Consider the following 23,687-nt stretch of genomic DNA (forward strand, 5'->3'; position numbering starts at 1 on the left):
ACTTTTATGGGCCTTAGTTATTCTACTTTTTACATCTACACTCCATCCACTGTCTTTACCAATAATACTTCCCAGGTATGTAAAGCTATCCACTTGACCAATGTTCTCATTACACAACAACAACTCTTCGCCCTCATTTATTCCCAGGCTGAGCAACTTGGTCTTGGTACCATCGTTTCAAACCTATTCTTGCACTCTGAATTCTCAAAACTTCCAAAATTTTCTTCATTTTGCTTAAATTCTTATCTAGGAAAGTCAAACCATTTGCATAATCTAATTCTAGCAGCAGTAACCATGCAACAAAGATAAATACGCAATATACACTACTACATAGTCCAGCCTAAGCAAGAGCGCCTGAGACACTAGCGACTGTGACCACAATCAGTGACACTTAACAACGCGTGACACTTAACAATCTGTGACAACACAATCTGTAATACTTAACAATAAAAAAGCCAAGATTTGTTAATAACATGTGTTTTCTTTGATTTTAACTTCGCACTTGTACTGCAGAAGCACTAAATAGAAATAGCTCTAATTGGGCAATCAACAACTTTATCCTTGAAAGTTCAACATATTTCAACTAAAGATATTACGAAAAGAATACAGAAATAGCACCGTAATTGTGCATGATTTTGATTTTAACTTCGCACTCGTACTGCAGAAGGACAAAATAGAAATAGCTCTGATTGGGCAATCAAAATTTTATTCAATGAAAGTTCAACATATTTCAACTCAAGAAATTACGAAAAGAATACAGAAATAGCACCGTAATTGTGCATGATTTTGATTTTAACTTCGCACTCGAGCTGCAGAAACACTAAATAGAAATAGCTCTGATTGGGCAATCAAAAATTTTATCCTTGAAAGTTCAACATATTTCAACTCAAGATATTACGAAAAGAATACAGAAATAGCACCGTAATTGTGCATGATTTTGATTTTAACTTCGCACTCGTACTGCAGAAGCACAAAATAGAAATAGCCGTGATTGGGCAATCAAAAATTTTATCCTTGAAAGTTCAACATATTTCAACTCAAGAAATTACGAAAAGAACACAGAAATAGCACCGTAATTGTGCATGATTTCGATTTTAACTTCACACTTGTACTGCAGAAGCACAAAATAGAAATAGCTCTGATTGGGCAATCAAAAATTTTATCCTTGAAAGTTCAACATATTTCAACTCAAGAAATTACGAAAAGAACACAGAAATAGCACCGTAATTGTGCATGATTTTGATTTTTTTTTTTTTTTCGACAAGTCTGACTGTGATGTGGCCCAGGAACAAAGCATTAACCAACCTGTTCAAAGAGTACCAGAAACTGACAAGGGAGGAATTGTTAGCACTCAAAAACAGCTCTTGGAAGGAAAAATTAGGGAAGTCTAACAGGAATGAAAAATTACAACCACTCGCACTGTCGTGTTATCTAGCAGCTGAGTCGACAAAATTCGACCCAGCTTCGATTTAATGGTTCTTCCACACTATACCATAAACCTTCACGCAGAAAGGGCCGTATCCAGAGGGTTTTACTTTGTTTACCCCCCCCCCTCCCAACAAAAACAAAGTCCGATTCGTAAAAACTACTACTACTTCTACTACTAACAACTCACTGCAACACCAAGTCCCCTGATGCAAACAAATCTACGTACACTCCTCCTCCATCCCTATCTAGTCAAAGCCTCCCTCTTTACACCGTTTCGGCAATTTCTGACTTTTTAAATCCTTCCTTACGACCTCCTTCCACCCCATTCGGATACAACCTGCTTTTTGTTTGGCCCTAAATAGTTGACCGAAAAGGACAATGTTTCGCAAAAGAAGAAAAAGAAAATGTAATTAAATTTTTGCATACAGTAACGTTGATAATTATGTCTTTTTTTACCCCTCCCCCTCCCCCCGTTACACCGAAGCGAAAATCCTGTATATGGTCCTGCAAACTAGCATAAAATTATGAGTACGTTACGCTAAGTAATATTACGGACTAGATTTGGTCCTTAACGTAGGCATTGCCCAGTAGACTAGAATTCTACTTAGAATTTCACGTTGTGTACGTAACAATTATCTTACGTGCGATTGTCACGTTACGGAAAAGTCAATATAACAGTACCAGAATAGAACTACGAAAGACCAATTAATAAATTTTAGAAAAAAATTGACAAACTTTTTTAGAAATCTTTTTATGCTTGAACAAAATTTCGATCTTCAGTCCACATTTTTAATTTTTGAATATTTGGCTTATGATAATTAAAAGTGAAAGATTAAAAGAGCCTAAAATTCAATTTCATATAGGAAATTTAAATTTTATTATATGCCTATAAAGACACTTGAAATATATAATATATAACCAGGGGCGTAATTTCAGCATTTCGATTGGGGAAGTGAAGGGGGACAAGAAGGGGTCCACGTCCAGGGGGTGGGTGGAAACTCTTCAGGAGAAAGTGGGGTTTCAAGAGGGAAAATACAAGCCTAAACGAGTTTTTAAGCTGTCTGAAAACTTATTGTGGGAAATTACTTTATAATGGATACCGAAAACCAAACGGTAAAAAATTAAGATGGTGTAGACCTCCCCTAAGTCTTCAGTAGCACATTTTTCTTCAAGCAGTAACGAAGAAAAGCTACTAGACGCTACTCGGTTAATTTAAAAATATTACACATCACATAATAAGCAATACACACACATCATACAAAAATTAAATTAAGTTGGCAGTCCTGCTTTCGCGCCCGTCCGGAAACCGGCAGATTCTCGGCGTCCGACGTGCATGGTGGGTATATATTTTTTTTTTTTTTTACCTTGCCCTATCAAACTTCAACCAAAATTAGCACTATCGTAATATTTGCCATGTCAACGTTAATTTAATAGAAGTCAATTAAAATGTACCTCTTAACCTAGTAATATTTTATGCTTGGCAAAGATATGAACCTGGCAAGACATTCACCAATGTCTCACCAATTATCATTTTTAGGTTCAATTAATGAATTATAAGGTTTTCCAAATTATTGGGAGTAGCTACCCCTTGCCCCCCCCCCGCCCCAAACGACGCCTATGTATATTACTGATGGAAACACTAATCTACGTAAATATTTCAGTTTTAGTAAATATTTCAGTTTAGTAGTTTAAACATTTCAGTTTTAGAAAATGGCGGTCATTCATAGCTAAACAAAAATCATAAAAACAAAACAAAAATCATAAAAACAAAACAATTTAATATTAAGTGAAAACACGAAAAAAAAACTGACAAAAGAGGTTAAAATTTTATTTTATCTAGGATTAAATGTCCATTAGGATACTTTAATATCTAAAAAATATGTTGTAAATATTACTGTAATTAAAAATATTGTAACTGTAACGGCACAGAAAATATTTCTTTAAAAAGGCAACAACATTGTAACGATTCGCCACTGTTTGTTCTATATATCCAGATTTGATATATTTTTAACATATTTTCCGAAATTGCAATTGAGGGTTGTTAGATCAAACCTCGAGAGGGTGGAGTCCCTCTCTCCGCCTGTGCCAAGTATGTATACAGGGCATACATTCTTGGCAGGAATAAAAGGGAGGCCCGTCTCCATACATAGATTCAGTTCCAGGGTAATTACAAATCCTGAGCTAGCTATTTTTACAAATATATTTTGATATTTGTCCATTCGCAAGCAAAAGTCCAGTCCGCAAGCTTACTATTTTAAAATATATATTAATAAAATAAATAAATCAAGTACTTTACTGGTTGCTTTTTTATAGGAATAAGGCGACCCCGCATAAATGCCCGTAGCTAGTCCGCCTTTACCAGGCTTTATCTCCCCCCTGGTGGGACCTGAATTGCTCGTGGACGCTCAGAGATAAAACAGACACGCCTTTTGGCAACCTGGTGGCATATAGTGTCTTCTGAACATCCCCCTCAGCAGTCCTTGAAGTTTCTGACTTGATACTTGCATTTGTTCCTGAGAATTATGTCTGAATAGCTAACCTGGCTTCCGCCTCTTCGGGGTTCTCAGGAAACAAAGATATCATACGCTCAGCTAAATAGACGGCTTTTTTCACCTTGGCTTCAGTCAACGCCAAACGGATAGCTTGAGCTGCATTTTCTTCATTCTCCCATGTGGTGCATTCTTCTGTCCACTGAGCAACAAGTTCATTTTCTAGTAAACTTGAGTCATTTTGACTCTCTGTGACAGCTGCCAAAAACAGAATATTTAACTAATTTCTTAGACAATACTATATTTCCATTTACAATTGAAAATAAAATATACTAAAATCGGTACAATTTTTTAATATGAGAGTTCATTTAATATGATATTTTCTTTACCTTTACCTTTATTTAACTTTCTACTTCTATTTAATACGATATTTTCTTTAACTTTGCTTTTTCTTTTATTTAACTTTTTGCTTTAATTTAGTATGATACTTTCCGACATAAAAGGGTTACTTTGTTTAAAAATCGAAACTTGAAACAATCGAAACTTGATAGAGGCCTCGGCCGATTTTTTACATATTGTAGAGAATTTGTTCCTTATCGAATGATATCAAAATCAAAACTATTGCAAATTGTTTGAGGTAACCCCTAAAATTAATATTCCGTTCATTTTGAATTAAAGTTATCAAGTATTTTGCAGTAGGTTGCATCAAGACATGGCTAATTGTAGACAGAGAAAAGCCAAGACAGATAGTCCAAGTAATTGAGTCCAAGTTGTCTATTGTAATAATTAATATTAATATTTTGTTCTTTAAAAGATCGCAAGACTTTTTATCGTAGTACCAAACGACGTTAGGAAAAAATAAATAAACAAACAAAAAAAAACACAAAGATAAATTTAACAACAACACAAAAAATAACTATTAAACTCAATGCGCTGTGGCTACCCGGATAAGTGGGTGGTTAACGCCCAAAGTAGCATAAATGTTCTCTTGAAGATGGCTACTTTGTCTGACAAAACAATTTAAAAGATCCTGAGAGCCGAAAATCCGCATAATGTTTCTATTACTGTATCTGCGAGGTAGATACAATAAAAACTTGCAATATCTAAAATACATAAGTCTAATATTGCTAAGATCCACTGGGTAAAACAGGATGTGAAGGCCATCTGGGAACAAAACTGCATGGTCATAAAAACTCGAGGACAATGTAGCCGATGCTTTTCTGTTATACCTTCCCCTGTTGGGGACAATTTTGGCGTACCCCAGTTTCAGCTTATCTTTAATATCACTCAAGTCCCGGAAACGAAATAAAGTAAGCGATTTGCAAATATTGATCCCAAGCCATCGGAAAGATTCAGAACTTTTTACAGAAACTGCGCCGCAATCAAGCGGCGTTGCTGAAGATTTTGAATTAAACACTAAATATTCGCATTTATCAGTGTTGAGGCTTAATCCGATTTCCCCATACAGCCGCGATACAAGTAGCAAAGACTTCATTAATGTAAACTTTGACCTGCTAACAAGCAGAAGATCATCCGCATATGCAATATAGGAGACGTTTGACAACCCTGAAGAGCAAGAAAGCGGTATCATATTAAGAACACTCAATAAACAAGCTTTAAAAATATGAGGTGAAAGCACACTACCCTGACGGACCCCAGATCTAACTGGAATTTTGCCAAAGGCCCGGGAACCCTGCCTCAACTGAGTAAATGAATTCTGGTACCAAAACCGAAGTACACAAATAATTGAATTATTCATACCCAAAAGTGCCAGAGAAAACCATGCCTGAGAGTGACAAACATTATCGAAAACTTTAGATAGGTCTAACTCACAAAAGTGAACTTCCGTTTTTAAACATTGAGCTTCTTGTAACACCTTTACAAGTATACGGTTGGCATGCTGGCATCCTATGCGCGACTTAAAACCGAACTGATTTGCGTCATAATCCACCTTATCTTGAATAAATGGGAGCAGTACATATTCAAATAGTTTGCTTAAATTACACGCTACAGTGATAGGGCGGTAGGATCCACAATTAAGCGGATCCTTCCCTTGCTTCAGAACAGAGGTAACGGTACCACACAGGAAAGAGTCAGGCCCTAGTGAGCTACTAACACACATCTTAAGAAGTAGTTGCAGATGGCCAGTCAACTCGGGAGAATCAACTCTTAAATGTTCAACACAAATTCTGTCCAAATCAACAGACTTAGATTTTAGTTTTTTAGTGCTTTTCACAACAGACTCAGCACTAATAGGGATAATATCTTTCTGGCGTAGTCTACGCGGAATAACTGAATCAAGCAATCTACAAAACCTGGAATGGACTGCATAATTTACTGTACTGAAAATTGTCGAGTAATGACAAACCCATGAATCACCAGGAATTAAACTCGATGAAGCAGTCGGGTTTTGCTAACTAAAAGACACCACTTCACTCCATTGCCGAGGATTTTTTAAAAATTCGGTAACCTTATATGGGAAGGTTTGCAAGTAAGATTTGAATTCAGATGTGTTTTTTTTTTAATATTATATAAATGACCCGAGGTGGGGCGGCCACACGCATTCCATATCCAAAGCCACATTTTTGCCCGATTTTTCACAATTTTTAACTGAGGGTCCTCTTTCCATAAAGAACTTCTAGTTTTTGAACGAATACGTGAAACAGGGACAGCTATGGCCTCGGCTTGTTTAAGGCAGGCAACAGTCTGAGAATAGTAAAAATTAAGTTGTGATCAAACATTAGGCGAGAGGACACTGGTACAAAGTAAATGGTAAGGAACTGTCACAGATGAGAGCAGAGTTGCCAAAGTACAGATATGTAATGTCCAGTTAGCTTTATTCCATTCACGCTTATCATACCATTTCGTGCCCCGAGCAGAGGATTCACACTGATTCAGGCCAGAAGAATGCGAAACAGAGACGGTAAAAGAGAGGGGGAGGTGATCATAATCTCTTTCTTCATCATGAACCTCGACACTCGAGCATATCACACCAGCCGAGCAAACACAGTGGTCTATATCAGACACACATCCACTATTACGAATATACGAAAAATCTGCACTCTTGGCTACTATCTGATATCCATCCGGCAAAGACTGAAGCACAAGATCAGACCGAGTTGACTCTCTATTTATGTTACAATTTAGGTCTCCCACTATGATCCACTTAAAGCAATGTCTTTCAATATTCCGAAGGAAATTCTTCAGAGAAGACACAATTTTTGTGAATTTATTAAATGACTAAACTGTTTTTTTATCATGAGGTAGGTAAGTATTGATAATCACTAGATCTGCAATTCGAAGGGCAATAAAATTATCGCAAGAGTGTATGCACTGGGGAGAGAAGCACGAAAGTCTATTACTCACAATACATGCAAGCCCTCCGGAAGGTTTGCCCCTCGTCCATCTGGCACTGGTTGTATAAACTACATGTTCATCACTTCTGTTTAGTGAGCTGACACTTACAGCCGGCAAAAGATGTTCCTGTAGCAACACGATGTCAAAATCGATCATTTTCTGATTTATTGAATAATCTTTGTCTTTGGTGTCATTTATGTTCAGAGAAAACCGAGAAAACGTTACTGTTCCAGCCATTTCTTATTCGAGGAACGATTAGCTATGGCACTGCGGATTACGCGGCACTTTAGACTGAATGCAACATGGCCTTCACCACATAGCGCACACTTCGGTTCGGCCAAACATGGTGCATCTTTTGTCGATAAAGGCATACCGCTGCAGCGGGAACAGCAGGGAGGGCTGGTGCAATTGACCTTCATATGATCAGGTGATTGACACTTATAACAGCAACGAGGAGGACGGAGGCACTCAAATACTCGGAAAATTTCATATTCTACCTTAAGTCCGAGACGAAGTGCATTTGTAAGTCCAACAGCATCGTAGAAGAATATCTTAACAGTCAAGGACTGACCGATGTGCTTAGCGTCTACAACTCCTTCACGCCCCACGAACAAACTGACGTCATAAGCTAGCGGTATGCCCTTAACTATTCCAACGGGTTTCCGATCTTGAAGTTTTGCATCGCACTTCGGAAAATTAGGTACCGCATCACAAAAGTCCTTTGCAGCAACTGGGTCTACCTGTACTGAAAGTTTAGTACCCGATAGCTTGAGAGAATGAAGGGCTTGGTGCCCAGTAATTTGGTTAATGGAATCTTAATGTTTTACAGGATTGTTAATCTTGGGAGATATTCCAGAGAACACTACAATAGTAACGGATTTGTTTACATTTGGCTTAAACGAGGCACTGGGCAAGGAGGGAAAATTCAGATCATAAGATGTCACTTTTTCGTTTATCTGCTTAAGGGCTCGGTCTAGGGAGCTAATCTTACTGACTAACCTGGAGTAAGCTACTGCGGGGATAACCGGCACTTCAGTAGGTGAGACAATAACAAAAATTGGCAGCAGGGTATTATCAGATTCACATTGACGCAACAAGTCCAAAATATCTTTCAAATTTCTCTGCGAAGCTAGGTCACCCTGCTGCTTTGGAACAGATTTATTCGGATCTGCTAGTCCACACATCTCCACTTTGGCATCTTTAATAACGTTATTATCAAAAAATTCCAGTGTATGAGTGATTATCGTCACGTCATCAACTCCTTCGCAATAATTTGATTGGAGAAAATTCAGAATAGGCAAATATTCATATTCCACTAACATCTTGCTCACGTTACAGCAATAGCATTATATATGAACTACACAGAAAGAATGCTGACGAGATACAGCTAACATAACCTGTGGGAAGTGCGGGTACCCAAATCCCCTTTCCCCAGCAGTTTAAGGATCAATATCCGGCCGGTACCGATACGGCTCTTGTGTTTGTTCCCGCTCTCTTCTGCACAGGCTGTCACTAATCAGCGAAAATATAATGAAAATTTGGCATATTAAACTATATTATTAGCCAAATAATCCTTTTCTTTCTTTCCCTTAAAATTTGAACTTTGTTGCTACCGTATTAATCCAAACAAGAAAATTAGTCCATATCAATAAGTTTACCTTAGATTATAATCCGTAGCAGAAATAATCCTCAAGGTCACTGAATATATTATAGCTCAAGGCACTGAATTAATACAATTTCACAGCTGGTTTTAAAGTTCACTAGATCCAAAAAGATGATGTTATCACTCCGGAGACTAAATAGAGACTAGTTGCTGTATATATTTAGTTGCTGTATATTTTATAGGAAGGATTCTTTTAATTCTAATTTAGCTGTGAATGCTCGTAAATTTAGACAGTTTTTCTTTGATAGAGGAAGCGACAAAGTATAATTCCTCATTTTTTCTCTCATGCATGACATAGATATTTTCATTCATAGAACTAAAACCATAAGATCAGATTATAATCCAGTTGTACGTTGTGCCTCCATATGACATTGCCTACCCATTAAATTCGGCTATGTCATTCTTATGAACAATTTAAAAATGAGTTTATTATAAAAATGAGTTTATTATAAAAATGAGTTTATATACACCTCCTATGCCTACAGTTAGTTCTCTCCTTCCTTCTCTTTTTCACCTCTATCTTTCCTTTGCAACTTTTTTTGCTATTATTTAATTTAACTAGTGCTTAATTTAATGCTTAATTAGTACTGTAATTTAATTTCATTAATGAAAGTGTGTTATTATCTCTTATTAGTGCATTTACTTAATGTAATGTTTAGTCTCCCATCCTCACATGCCAAAGAGCTTTTGTAGGGGTTTAAGGTTCTGTAATTTTTTCTTTGTTTTTTCTTTAAATAAATCGATTGATTGATTGACTTATATGAAACTCATATACAAAAGTTCTTTATTTAGAAAAAGCTTTTTACTTCACAGAAGATGGGTGTTGGTTACATAGATGGTAATGTATTGGAATGCCCCCCCCCCTCCCTAATGTCAAAATTTCACGAAGATTTATACATTACGAATATAAATGGCCGAAAATCATGTCATCCCCAAAGGCAGAGTTATAGGACCTTCAACTATGCTAAATCAAATGACTATTTCAAAATTTTGATCTGATGTCTTTGGGGTAAATAATTTCTTAGACCACACTGCTTTTCCATTTACAAAAAATTAAACAAGAAAGACGGGTTTTAATTTCTATAAATCAGTGAATACAAACACTTATTTAAACAAAAATACTCCGAATATTTCGGCCCCACATCCGGGAGCCTTTCTCAACGAAAAAAAAAAGGCCTTTTTTAAAAAACCTTAACTTACATCAACATAAAAACATACTTAAACAAACAAAAGAAAAAAAATAAATAAATAGGAAAACAAAACTCACATATTAAATAAACACTTCCATTCACTAATGTGGGGCCGAAATATTCGGAGTATTTTTGTTTAAATAAGTGTTTGTATTCAATGCTTTATAGAAATTAAAATCCGTTTTTCTTGTTTAATTTTATGTCTTTGGGGATTATAGGGGTGCGGAAGGAGAGCTCGTTACCATCCAATCTTTTTGATCACCTAAAAAGGGCACTAAAAGTTTTGATTTCTGTTCAGAACCCTCTCTCAATCTTTTAGGACTATTGTTTCGATAAGATCACCCCTCGAAAAACAAAGTAAAAAAAAAATTAATAAACACGCATCCGTAATCTTTCTTCTGGCAAAAAAAAAAATTGGCAAAAAAAATGGCAAAAAATTCCACATTTTTGTAAACAGGAGCTTGAAACCTATACAGTAGGGTCCTCTGGCATGCTGAATCTGATGATGTTATTTCCAATAGGATCTCTTGACTTTTTTGGGGCGTTTTCCCCCTTTCTCGAAATCCGGCAAATTTTCTCAGGCTCGTAGCTTTTGATAGGTTTTATTAAACTTAATGAATTTTAATTATTTGGAATCAGCATATAAATTAAAAAATTCAATTTTTTAGAATATCAGTTACTATTGGGCATAGTCACTCCTTAATTACAGTTCATTACCAAGAACTGTTTTATAAAAGGGTCACTTCGTTTAGATTAAAGACGACATGTTTTAAAAGAACAAGTTTGGTTTTTCTCTCTAGACTGGACAGTTTTATTTTCATTTTCCCGTCTTCTATTGACTGAAAAACAAGTTCATCTTCTACTGAGGTGACTGACTCTTTGTACAATGATTTTTGTATTAGAATATCAATATCTAATCCCCAACGCAATATCATTAGCGACATGATATCCATGTTTAGCTGATCCACATAATAATATCGATTTGTAATAAAAAATGTAACGAAAACAGATAGAAATAAACTGACCATTAAGAAATAAAATTATTGTCTTAAAATATCTTTCAACATTACTGTTACCCTTTGTAGCTTTTGCTATAGTACGACGTAACCTTTCGTATGCCTTCGCCACATAACGTAACCCCCTGTGTAGTCAACCACGTAGCACTTTCTTTAAACTCTTTATCGCTTCGGAATTTCGGCCAGCAAGGAACATTTTCAAAAGCAAAAGGAGATCGGAGTCACTAAGGACGAGATTGGGGCTATACCGGATCGGTCAAATTGCTTCCAGCTGAAGTCCGAAGACAGTAGTCATGTTTTCTTCGCAGCGCTCATCGCGTGTCAAAATAAGCCCGATTGCGAACATCCTTCGTCACTTATTCTAAAAACGTCTTATAAACCAAAACTTATTCAAGGAACGTTTCCAAAAACAAAAGGTGATTTGAGTGCCCAAGGAAGAGATTAAGGCTGTAAAAAGAGCAGTCAAATTGCTTCCAGCTTAAATTCGAAGATAGTAGTCATCTTTTCTTTACAGCCGTTACCACGTGTCAAAAGAAGCTCTTTTGAGAGCATTCTAAAACAGTCTTCAAAATCAAAACTTCGTCAAGTCGAGGAACGTTTTCAAAATCAAAAGGAGATTAGAGATATAAAGGACGAGATTAAGACTGTAGATAGAGCGGTCAAATTGCTTCCAACCAAAGTCCGAAAATAGTAGTCATGTTTTCTTTGCAGCGATTACCACGTGTCAAAATAAGCCCGTTTTTGAGAATTCCTTGTCGCTTATATTTAAAACATTTTCAAAAGCAAAACTTATTCAAGGAACGTTTCAAAACTAAAAGGAAATTGGAAACATCAAGGAGGAGATTAAGACTGTACAAAGAGTGGTCAAATTGCTTCAGCCACAAGTCCGAAGATAGTAGTCGTTTTTTCTTTTGCAGCCATTACCACGTGTCAAAATGAGCCCCTTAGTGAGTATTCTTTGTAACTTATTCTAAAACATTTTCAAAAGCAAAACTTATTCAAGGAGCGTTTTCAAAACTAAAAGGAAATTGGAGCCACAAAGGAGGAGATTAAGACTGTACAAAGAGTGGTCAAATTGCTTCAGCCACAAGTCCGAAGATAGTAGTCGTTTTTTCTTTTGCAGCCATTACCACGTGTCAAAATGAGCCCCTTATTGAGTATTATTTGTCACTTATTCTAAAACATTTTCAAAATCAAAACTTATTCAAGGAGCGTTTCTTATTCTAATTCTAAGGCTAGTTTTATTCTGGTTAAAGCAATCACTTAATTTACGATGCAGAACCATCATCCACTTGTATATTTTTTCAGATATGCCCATAGGGTCTTTCACGCCGATCTTGAGCGGGGCAAAAGGGCAGGGGGTCAGTGAATCCAATATACATAGAGATACGAGTTTTTACTACCTTTAGTCAATTCCGGAAGCATAGCATTCCAAATCTCTTCTTCTGTAACTCGATGCTTGTACATCTTTTTCCTTGTCCTTTGAGAGCAACGAGGAGTCAGGCCAGGCGCCATCTGCTCCAATTTTTCTTTCTCTAATTCGTACTTGGCCTCAAGTTCCTTGCTTGTTAGCTGCAAATGAGTTTTTTTTATCATTTTTTTAAGCTGATGGTTAATGTATAAATCTCTTTCCTATATTTTTAGGCACTTTTATTTTTATCACGCTCAATATTCAACTAGTAAAAATTGGAAGATACGTTATCAAATTTGCTACTCTTAGGCGGGAAGGTTTCGGAAAGGCGAGTTGAAAAAGAGAGTATTTTCATAATACCCTTTCATTTCTTCAAAGCAATCTTAGACTTTACTACTACTAACAACTTGCCGCAGCGCCAAGCCACCTGAAGCCAACACAGCTACTCACGCTCCTCCTCCATCCCAACAGACTTTAGACTTTAGCGTTTAGGCAATCCTCATATTAAAGTTTCAGGCAAAGCTTGTCTCCATTCCAGCGCGCCAGGGCTAAAAATAGTTATCTCTAATGACAGACGAAAAAAGCTTTACAATCATTAATTATCATTTTTTATGAGGCTGTGAGTGGGGAGGAACAGGGTGGATTACAGATGGAGGCAGAGCTTGTTCAGCTACATTGGCCTCAGGATGCTTCTGTCATTCCTTTAAAACATATTCTTTGTCCTTTCTTCACTACTTATGAGGATAGCTTATATTAACACCATCTGACTTCCATGGAAATAGGACGACTTAGGCTCACCCCGGACTCCCTTCCACGGACTATCGTAATTCCTTTGCAGAGTATTTTATTCATCATTTTAACCAATGATTTTATTATTCTAAAGTAATTTTTAATTGTAAATCTAGTAACTTTGAAGTAGCAAGTGCTACTTTTAATTTTTAGTTTTATTTATTAATTTTAGTTTTGATTTTAGATTTTTAGTCGTTTGCAGCTCTTCACTTTTTTGTCATAATTACATGCTCACGTTAGTTTAAATCTATCGTAGTAATTAAACGTATTCTATTCTAGTGTTCCAGGGTTCAAAATTATTGTCTCCAATAAAATATAGAAAAGTTGTACGAGATGGAGGATGAATCTGCACAGTTTTAACCTCAAACGGTTTGGTGTTGTGATAAACTGGCAGTATTAGTAGTTGTAGTACTTCTAGTACTGTATAATCATCAAAGAATTGAATTTTACAAATTATAATTATAATTAATATTTTTACATAAGACATTTTTTTATTATTTTTATGTCAACAGATAAAACCTCAAATTTCTAACGAAACCTGTGAACTTCTAAGACCTTTTTTAAGGTTCAATTTGCATAGTGCTTACTCTTTCCGCCTAAAGTAATTAAAGCAAATCGCAAACGGTGAATAAGATTAATGCCCCCCCCCAAAGGAAAGTTTTCATTCACTAACTAAATTCACCTTTCACGGATATAATGTATATTTGACTTTCTTCCTCTTTTCCTGCTTTCTGAAACAGTATTTACATGTACAGATAATATATATATATATATATATATATATATATATATATATATATATATATATATATATATATATATATATATATATATATATATATATATATATATATATATAAAATATATATATATATATACAGGGGGTGCACCCAGGAATTGCTTCGGGGGAGGGGGGACACAAAAAAAATTGTGACAAAGATAGATGAGAATAGATTGATCATTCTATTAGCATAAATCTACAGCCTAAGGCTTATACAGAACTAAGTTTTGTTTGAAACCTCCGACTTTAATCTTTCTAACAGTTCAGAATCTTTCTTCACTATCTTCACTTGCCTTAATATCCCATACTATCATGAGTCTTCACTCAGGATAGTATGGGAGGACAAAATAACCAAAGTAGACTTTAGCAAACGCTCCAAGCCGGAACTCTAAGCAAATACAGTTGACTAGGACTACCCAATGACTGATGCCAAAGCTGAGAGTCTTACTATTTTATAGGTAGATTTTACTCGGCTATAGAAATGCATTAAGAATGACATGTATGGGGCTCAATGATTTTATTTTGCAAAGTATATTTATTTTGGTTCATTTATTTGGTATATTATCAACTACTTCTTCTGCGTCACAAGAAATACTTCAATGAAATATTAAAATTTATCAAGTCTATTCAGCCAAGTCTCTACCATGGAACTTTCAAAGTATTTTTTCAATCTTCTTCAATTAGAAAAGTCACTTTTCAGCAATTCTGGTGAAAACCGACAACACTGCGAGAGTCTTTAATAGTACGCAAAAATGGGAGGAGAAGATACTGTCACAAGCATTTAGAGCATACATTGGGCTGGCTTTTCAAACACTTAAGCCTGTCCGAATCCAATCTGGAAGCTGTGTTACAAGAGTACAGAAGCTTAAAGTCTGCAGTTAAACAGCGCAACCTGATTTCTGGTAAATCACGTACATAAGGCTCAACAAGCTTTTTAAAAATCCCAGTCTTTTGAGGTAATGGTTTGCCAATAGCCAAAAGGCTCCCAATACTGCAGAGCATATTTTTAGCCAGATCAGGCTCAAGGACATATACTGGGTCGGCTTTTCAAGCATTTGAGTCTGATCTGACTCCAATCTTGAAGATGTGTTGCCAAAATACCACAGCATAAATTCTGCGGTTAAACAGCCCAACCCAATTTCTGGCAAATGATTTTCATAAAGTACAAGAAGCTTTTTGAAACTTACACAATGTTCTGTGGTAATGGGCTTACCAATAGACAAAAGGCTTCCAATACTACAGAGCATTTTTATATGTTTTGCGAACATATTCTAAAATAAAGTGAAAAAACTAGCTGAACATAAAGAATATTTCGAGGGTAAAGGAACATACAAAAAGGTAAAAGTCCTCAATACAGTTACAGTCCTGTTTGTAGTTTATGAAGTGTCATGAATATCCTGCTTTTATCTATACATGAATTGCGTTTATTAATTCATTTATCTTGAAGGATAAATTCTATAGTAAATGTTATGAAGAAATTTTCTAGTGGCTGTTCTAGGGGCAGAAGCTTCAGCTTATTACAGAAGCTCTTACGAGCAACAGAAAAATTTCCAAGGCCTGGATTTCCTTTGGAGTATGCCCATATTTGTTTTATTCGAGGGAAAGCTGATAGATAATAAGTTCTTATTTTAGGAGCTCAAGTTACATCCCATTGAAGCATTAACTTGATATATACGATTTTGATAGCTGATGCTGAATAGAAAGCAGGCATAATTTGGCTGGAACAAGTTAAAGGAACAAGAGATACATTTGTTTGACGGAAGAACAAACATAATAGCTAGAAATCGATTGGCGCTGAAAGTGGAAAGCTTATTGATTTACCTTATCGAAATACCTTACCTTATTGAAATACTTTACCTTACCTTTTTTTTAACTTTATTGATTTACCTTATTACCTTATTGATTTACCTTACCTAAAGCTTATTGATTTTTTTTACCGCTATAAGAAAACTAAGAGTATTCTTCTAATGGCAAGGTGCAATAGAATTCTAGGGGAGGTATTGTCCCTTTTATTCGGCCTGTGACTGAGTGAACAATCGCTAATACCATAGATATATTAAAAAGAAATTTTGAGTTTACTACTTCTTGGGAAGGAAGCCTGATTCTACATGAATCTGTCAAACAAAGAAAAGAAAATGATCACCAAAGCCGCAATAATTGCTCGAATGCACATTTTAAAGCAGCAATTTGGTCATTTTTCCAACATGTATATTCCCAAAAATGCAACACAGACGACTTACTTTATTAGATGCTGAATTTCTGTAAGACATTGGAAAACTTTTTCCAGCATGAGGTGGTACCAGGGACGTACACGGGGGGGCCTCCGGGCCTGCCCCCCCCCCCGAAATCTCACGATTTTTTTCATTTTTCCATAATTTTCTGATTTTTCTCACAGAATAATGGGTTTAAAGGATTTGCCCACTCCCCGAAACAAATTGCCCCCCCCCCCGAAACAAATTCCTCCCGAAACAAATTCCTGCGTACGTGCCTGGGTGGTACCTTCAGCCAAACTCTACTGCCATCTAACAGAATGGTAATACAAGGCTGTAACATCGGATTGCGAAAGATTATTCCAATATAGAATACGTTAAACACCCTCGATTGAAGAATACTTTCCGAAAAGACTTCCATACTTTTAAGGGAAGAAGAAGAATAAACTACAAAGATACTCACACTGATGAAGAAAATTTAAGCTTTAAGGTAGTCTCTAGTGTTTACTGATTTTATCGGATTTTCAGAAGAAGTTGTAATGCTTTTAAATTATCTGCTAATTTAAAATTCGAGACTACAAGCTTTCTCTTCTTCTTCTTGATTACCAAATAGCCAAGAGGGGCACCCAAACAAGTCACAGGTGGCAGCACCCAAGGCATCAAAATCAAATTTTGATTGCTTGATTAATTCACCAGCTTTATGTAAACAAAATATAAAACATCTTAGCAGCAAAGAGATTTGTTTAAAAAACAGTAGCTCCAATATGATAGCATTCTTCACAACGATACTATTTCTGTCTTGAAGTCTTCCAAAAGCCAAGTCTAGAGCTTTAAGTTGCATATTCAAAATTTTAGCTCCTTCTCTGCATATAATAGGGCTCTCCAGAGAAGCCTTCAACTAAATAAACTAAATTCTGGGCATGATGCTGAACTTAGCTGGATAACCAACCTCGACAGTATCTGGACAAACAATCTGGACCTCATTTATACCACGGATTTTCCGGTAAAATATTATTCCGGTAAGGTAAAATATTATTCCGGTAAAATATTATTTCGGTAAGGTAAAATATTATCAAAATCATTATTGTATCTTCGTTGTCCCTTTTTCTCGTTATTTTTTTTTTCCTGGAGTCGATCACTTTAACAACCAAACCAATTAATAGTCCCATTTAAATTATACAAGGAAATATCAGATATACCACCTCACAATTGTCGACAGAACCGAGCAGTGTAGCTCTAATTCACTACTATGAGTATTGTAAAACTTAAATCATATTCTGAATCATAGCCCCTTGTCTGCATAGAGTCCTGCAATGACCCCTTCAGTTCGGGGGTTGCCTGATTAGTTCAACTTGATTATTCCAAGCTGATTAGGTAGCACTAAACCTGAGTAGTTTCCAGCTTTTTGTAAATAGGAAAATAAGATACCGCAAAAACAAAGAAATGTGCTTGAAGCAGAAGTTAAATGACTATTAAAACTCTTCCGTGCAATACTACTCCTGTCTTGAAGTCTTCAGATAGTCGAGTCAAGAGTCAGCTGTCAGTTGCGTATTCAACGTTTTAGCTCCTTCTCTTATAGAGAATCTGCATTGAAAACTTAACTATGCAAACTAAATTCTCTGCAAGATAATGACTGCAAAAGAAACAGGATTCCCACCTTTCTACTAAAGTTTATCTATGAAGCCTTTGTTTTAAAAGGTAGCTACTAGCCAAATTTGAAATCTTTGCCTTTCCCTGATTAGTTTATCCTGATTATCTTAAATGGATTAGGTAGCTCAAAACATGATTATTTTCTAATATTAAGCAAATAACAAGATAAATACCTTAGCAGCAAAGGGATTTGCTTGGAGTAGAGTAGTTACAAGACTAATAGCATTCTTCCTAACGATACTACTTTTGTCTTGAAGTCTTCCAATAGCCAAATCAAGAGCTTTATGTTGCATATTCAATGGTATGGCTCCCTGTGTGCTCAATTTCTCCCAGACTTGCAACGCTCGACTTCGGACATGCGCATTCACATCATGAACGTGATTCATCAACTGTCCAAGAAGTTGGTCTCGCTGTGATTTCCCAAGGGTGTCTAGCTCTTCGCCAGTTAGTACTTGTACTATAATCTCACCAAAAATGGATAAAACTGCCTGACGCAAACTATAATTCTGAAAAAGAAAACAAAACAAAGTCATACAAAGAAAGGGACCAAGTCTACAGCATAAAATCATTAAAGTCTGCATAAACCTGACAAGTGAAATATTGCTATCAGCACAAAATTTGTATTTAAGTTTAGGTATATGTTAACTCTGAGACAACTCTGTTTACTCTGTGACAAGCCTGCAGTTGTAGCTTACTTCAAAAAGACAAGACAGTCATATCATTCATTCATTAGTCTCAAACCTATCTTTTCACCGAGCCAGGATTATGATATTGCTTAAATTTTTTATTGGAAAAGGATGTAAATTTGCTTTAAAAAAGGAAAATTGTCCTTTTTTCACCAGTTTTCAACGAATATGCAACGTATTTTCCATCTAAAAAACCATGCACACCATATTTGAAAAATGTAGTTCGGTAGATGGATAGAACTCAATCTTAGCAATGCAATGATAGGAAAATCGTCGTCTTCCGCGGATATATTAAAGCCGTAGGGGAGCAGAAAAATAAGACTATAAAAATTGCAGACAACATAATCCTTAAGCATGAACTTGCCCTAATCTCGACACGGCAAGTCCAATGGCAAAGTCACAATGTATCTATCTGCAACACTTTTTGAGACACAAGTTTAAGAATAGATTTCCTTGGCTTTAGACAACCAAAACCTAGTACATGAATACTATAATGACAAAACCAAGCATCTACACACAGCAGAAGATGAAATGATAAAGATGGGGAAAGAACAGTCTTCAGAAAACCAATTGACGATCTCTACTTCTCCCATTCAAAATAAAACACTGTTTAACGATTTACAGGAAAACTTGACAACTACGAATACTAATTTTTGGCAGAGGACAGCCGAACAGCTAATAAATAAAAAAATAAATGGCAAATCAGAAAACAAAACCCTCCCCTCACCATACCCCCTAAATACAATCCAGTACTAAATTCTTGTCATACTAATAACTTGTACTTCAAAACAGTGCAAAACAATTTCCGGTTTTATGAAGCTTAGCAAAACCTATTTTCTACGAAAGAATTCGTCTTGCATGGTCGCCGTATATTTCGCTGCTAACTTAAGAGCGTTACTTTTCAGAAGCTACGAGTACTACTACTACTACTACTGGAGTACTAACAACCGACAGCAGCGAACAGCCACCATAGTCAGGTATAGCTATGCACGCTTCTACTCCACTCCAATATACTCAAAGCTTCACCCTTTACCCTCTCACGTGTATCATATTGCTAAGTAATTTGCCTTTTATGGAAATCGAAATAATAACTCTATAATTATCACTAGACCCCGGTGCCGCGCCGATGAGGGAAGACCGGCGGCGGCGGGGCAAAAAACAACACGCCGCGCCGCGCCGCCGGTAAGACGTCGGTAGCGCGCCACCGGCGCGATCAATGTTGACGGCAAACATTAATGTTTTCATCAGTCTTTCTCAAATCACAGTTTAAATTTACAACAGATTCGAGCCTATTCATGAGTTTAAAAATTCACAAGTCGCTGGCTGGAAACTGGTCTTGTTCGTTATTCATCAAGAGAAGTAGAAATCTGGTAGAAATGAAATGGCTGTGGCGTTTCAGAACCCTTGCATCATACGAGTAGTTGAAGTATCTATTAGCTATGTATTCTTAACATAAATAATTATCAAAATTAGCAATTTATTTCATCGAGCATTACTGCATACAAAACCTCAAATACCGTATCACAAAATTCGTCAGTTATCTAGGTAAAAACTTTGAATAAAACTTTGAACACAAAAGCTTAATTTTTTCATAATGCCCTTTGCCTATATCCGTTTTGTCACCTTTAAAAAAGTCGAAATGGGCGACTTTGATATTGATTGGTTTTTTTCTGGCTCTTTTGGATTCCTAAAAAGCCTTCTTGTATTAAAAACCGGTTTTCAATAACAATTTAAAAAAAATACATTTTAAAGTTTTGTTTTGGCTTCTTTATAGAATATATGTCATGTAGGCTTAGGCTGAACTACTGCTTTTTTATTGCTTATGGCTGCTCTTTTGGATATTATTCATTTTTTATTTTGGGGATTCATTCCAAATTATAAACTCATAAATACCTAATATCAGTCAAACTATAAACTGCATCTAAAAAGGAGTAAATTTATCAAATTGAAAAATACATGATAAACACTTCACATGAGAACACTTCAATTACAATGAAACAAAAAATACTTAATGGTTTATTCGGTATGAAGAAAAATTCCAGCTGTTTTCTTAGGTAAAAAATGAAAAGCTCATCCATTTTAAATGTAATTTAATGAAATAATATGCAGACTGAAGTAGCTCCGGGAAGATGTTGAGATTTTCATCCTAGTTCGTCACTTTAATCCAAGCAAAATGTTAGGACACTTAGCATCAGTTATTGAGTTTAAGCTTTGATTTCCAAATGCTCACAATAATTACCAAATTTAAGAAAGTCGCAACAATAAGTAACCTGTGGTCAAAATACTCAAAGACTCCTCTTTGATCCCCACCCAGGCTCAAAGCCTCTGCTATGGTCATTTCCATGGAAATCTCCAAAGAGTTTCTTTTTAAAATAGTTTTCAAGCGTAGTTACGGGTATTTAGCCTTTTTTGCTTTTCTTCAAAGCTTTGAAAAAAGTGTTACATTTGTTGTATTTGTGCATATTTTTGGTAATCATTTGTGGGGTGATCGAATTTTTTAAACCACTGTAGATACGTAAGAACGTTGCAACATCTAGTACCCTGAGGTCATAACACTGTCAAAGACTCCTCCTTGAACCTTCCCAAATTGAAAGCTTTTATTATGACCGGGCCTTTTAATGTAACTTGGGCACTGGACGTAGGGCGCCATTGTCACTCGAGCGCAACGTTAGGTGGGGATGTCGATATCGCTTTCGTCACACCAATTCGTTTTAGTGTGAATCTGCCTGATACTTATGAATGAATATTTTCAAATTAGACCCGTTTCATCAAAAAGAAAAAAACGGGTTGGACGCATATGTCCCTTTCCCTTTGGACGATAAAACCATGCAAGTGCTGTATCAAGTATAACTCACGAAAATCTTGTTAATTTTTGTCAACTTTTCAACATCCCTGCTTTCAAGAAAAAAAAATCAAGGTACTATCACTTAAATATAATAACTCCCTATCCCCCCCCTCTGGATACCATCTTGATAGGACACCGTCTCTGCTTTAAATAAAACAAAATAACTAACTTATTGGCACCCAAAAAAAATCGAGATATTATAATTTAAATATGATAGCTCACTACCCCCCCCACCCTCTCTGGATATCACCTTGATAGGATGCCGTCTCTGCTTTAAATTAAAAAAAAATTGACTTTTTGGGATCCCTGCTTTCAATAAAAAAAATTCGAGATATTATCATTTAAATATAATACCTCCCTACCCCCCCCCCCCCTCTGGATACCACCTTGATAGGATACCGTCTCTGCTTTAAATTAAAAAAAAATAACTTTTTTGGGATCCCTGCTTTCAATAAAAAAAAATTCGAGATATTATCATTTAAATGTAATGCCTCCCTACCCCCCCCCCCTCTGGATACCATCTTGATAGGATACCGTCTCTGCTTTAAATAAATAAAAAATAACTTTTTGGGATCCCTGCTTTCAATAAAAAAAATTTCGAGATATTATCATTTAAATGCAATGCCTCCCCCCCCTCTGGATACCACCTTGATAGGATATCGTCTCAGCTTTACATTAAAAAAATAATTAACTTAATAATCAACTAGGTCACTATATGGTTCAAACAAACACGCAAAATAACGTTAAACAGCTTAGTGTTCCTTGAAAAAAATTTGAGGGCATGAGTAAAGGGGCACAATGACAACAACAAAAATGTCGAAATTATTCAAATATACCTAAATTATTGGAAAACTGATTCATAGATTCGCCGTGACATTCAATAAGATCCTAAGAATCTAATTAAAAGGGAGCACATACAAAAGCCAAATTAGGCCAGTAGCCTATGAGAAATCGCAAAAAGCCCAAGACAATGAAAAAGTCCGAATGGGGGGCCCTGGGTCTATCAAAATATTTCAATGGTTTCCCAGGGAATTTGATGTCATTTTCTTCTGTCTCCACTTTAAATGAAAAAATAACTATCTTTTTGGCATCCCTGCTTTCAATAAAAAAAAAATGAGGTATTACCATTTAAAAATGATAGCCCCTTATCCCCCCCCCCTATAGGCAGAAAATTAAAATTTATTTCTGAATCATATTTTTTGGGTAACTTCCGAGTCAATCATTGATTCCCCAACCTTGTACATAGCTTAGTATACATCTAAATTTTGTCTCAATAGAAGCGTTTTTTTTGGGGGGGGGAGGAGAAATGTTTCAGAAAGAAGATTGTATTTTCTATCAGGCGTTCAACAATTGAGTATTAAACATTAAGAAAATCTTATCTAAAAACAGCAAAAAAAAAAACTGCAAACTTACAATGCAGCTGTAGAAACAATCGGTCGGCTGTCAATTTCAAAATCCAACTGAAGACTGAAGCTGTATAGTAGTGAATTCGTTCTATAATTCTATTCAACTTGAAAATAAAATTCTTAACTACGAATGATGTAAGAAATAGCGATTGGGAAACTGCATTCGAAATGATTTAAACTCATTTCATAAAGACGATACTTTTTTTTTTCAACCTCTGAAGAACTGTGTATATTGCAATATTTGCAATTGAATATTGCATGTGTCTGTTTTTTATGCAAAGTAACAAAAGAGACGAAAATTAATGAACAAGAGAGTAGTGAAGAATTATGGTATGCAAAGTAATATTTGGCAGGGAAAGTCACTGGTGATAAATCACAAGGGGTGGCACCGTGATTTTCGGAGATTCGAGGAACCAAATTTTTTTTCGGGGTGACGCATAGATTTTCGGGGAAATACCCAAAACTCCGGGAAAAGTGCAAGCCCTGCTTGATTTCTAATCAGGAAAATCGAAATACAAGACCACACGAGAAGGAAAAGCTCCGACTTTGCGGTTGGCGCTATAAAGAATTGCCGCAAAAATAATTTAAAGTCGACCTAACGCCGCCGCCTCTGCCGGCGGCGTTACGACCCTTCGGCGGCGTTCGACCGGGCCTCTTGTCGGCGGCGTTCGGTCGATCCGCCGGCGCGGCACCGGGGTCTAATTATCACACTAATCCCTATTACCATTCTTATAGATCGTTTGATTAAAAGTTTTGTTAAAATTAT

The 23,687-nt window shown here is 36.1% G+C and overlaps 1 protein-coding gene across 5 annotated transcripts in view; it reads right to left on the minus strand.

The window, feature by feature from the left end:
• The window catches only part of Cap-D2 (CAP-D2 condensin subunit), a 215,665-nt gene that overhangs the window by 117,903 nt on the left and 74,075 nt on the right, over positions 1–23,687 (minus strand). For all 5 annotated transcript variants that reach the window (XM_089108481.1, XM_089108484.1, XM_089108483.1 and 2 more), the window contains exons 5-7: positions 18,158–18,490; positions 12,547–12,715; positions 3,968–4,175 (exon numbers count right to left, since the gene is read on the minus strand). In XM_089108481.1, coding sequence (XP_088964607.1) covers positions 3,968–4,175; positions 12,547–12,715; positions 18,158–18,490 — 710 coding nt within the window. The remainder of the gene's footprint in view (positions 1–3,967; positions 4,176–12,546; positions 12,716–18,157; positions 18,491–23,687) is intronic.

This window comes from Artemia sp. Qi Xiang Cuo, chromosome 3 (genome assembly GCF_049724085.1).
Source record: "Artemia sp. Qi Xiang Cuo chromosome 3, ASM4972408v1, whole genome shotgun sequence".
NCBI classification, from domain to species: domain Eukaryota; kingdom Metazoa; phylum Arthropoda; class Branchiopoda; order Anostraca; family Artemiidae; genus Artemia; species Artemia sp. Qi Xiang Cuo.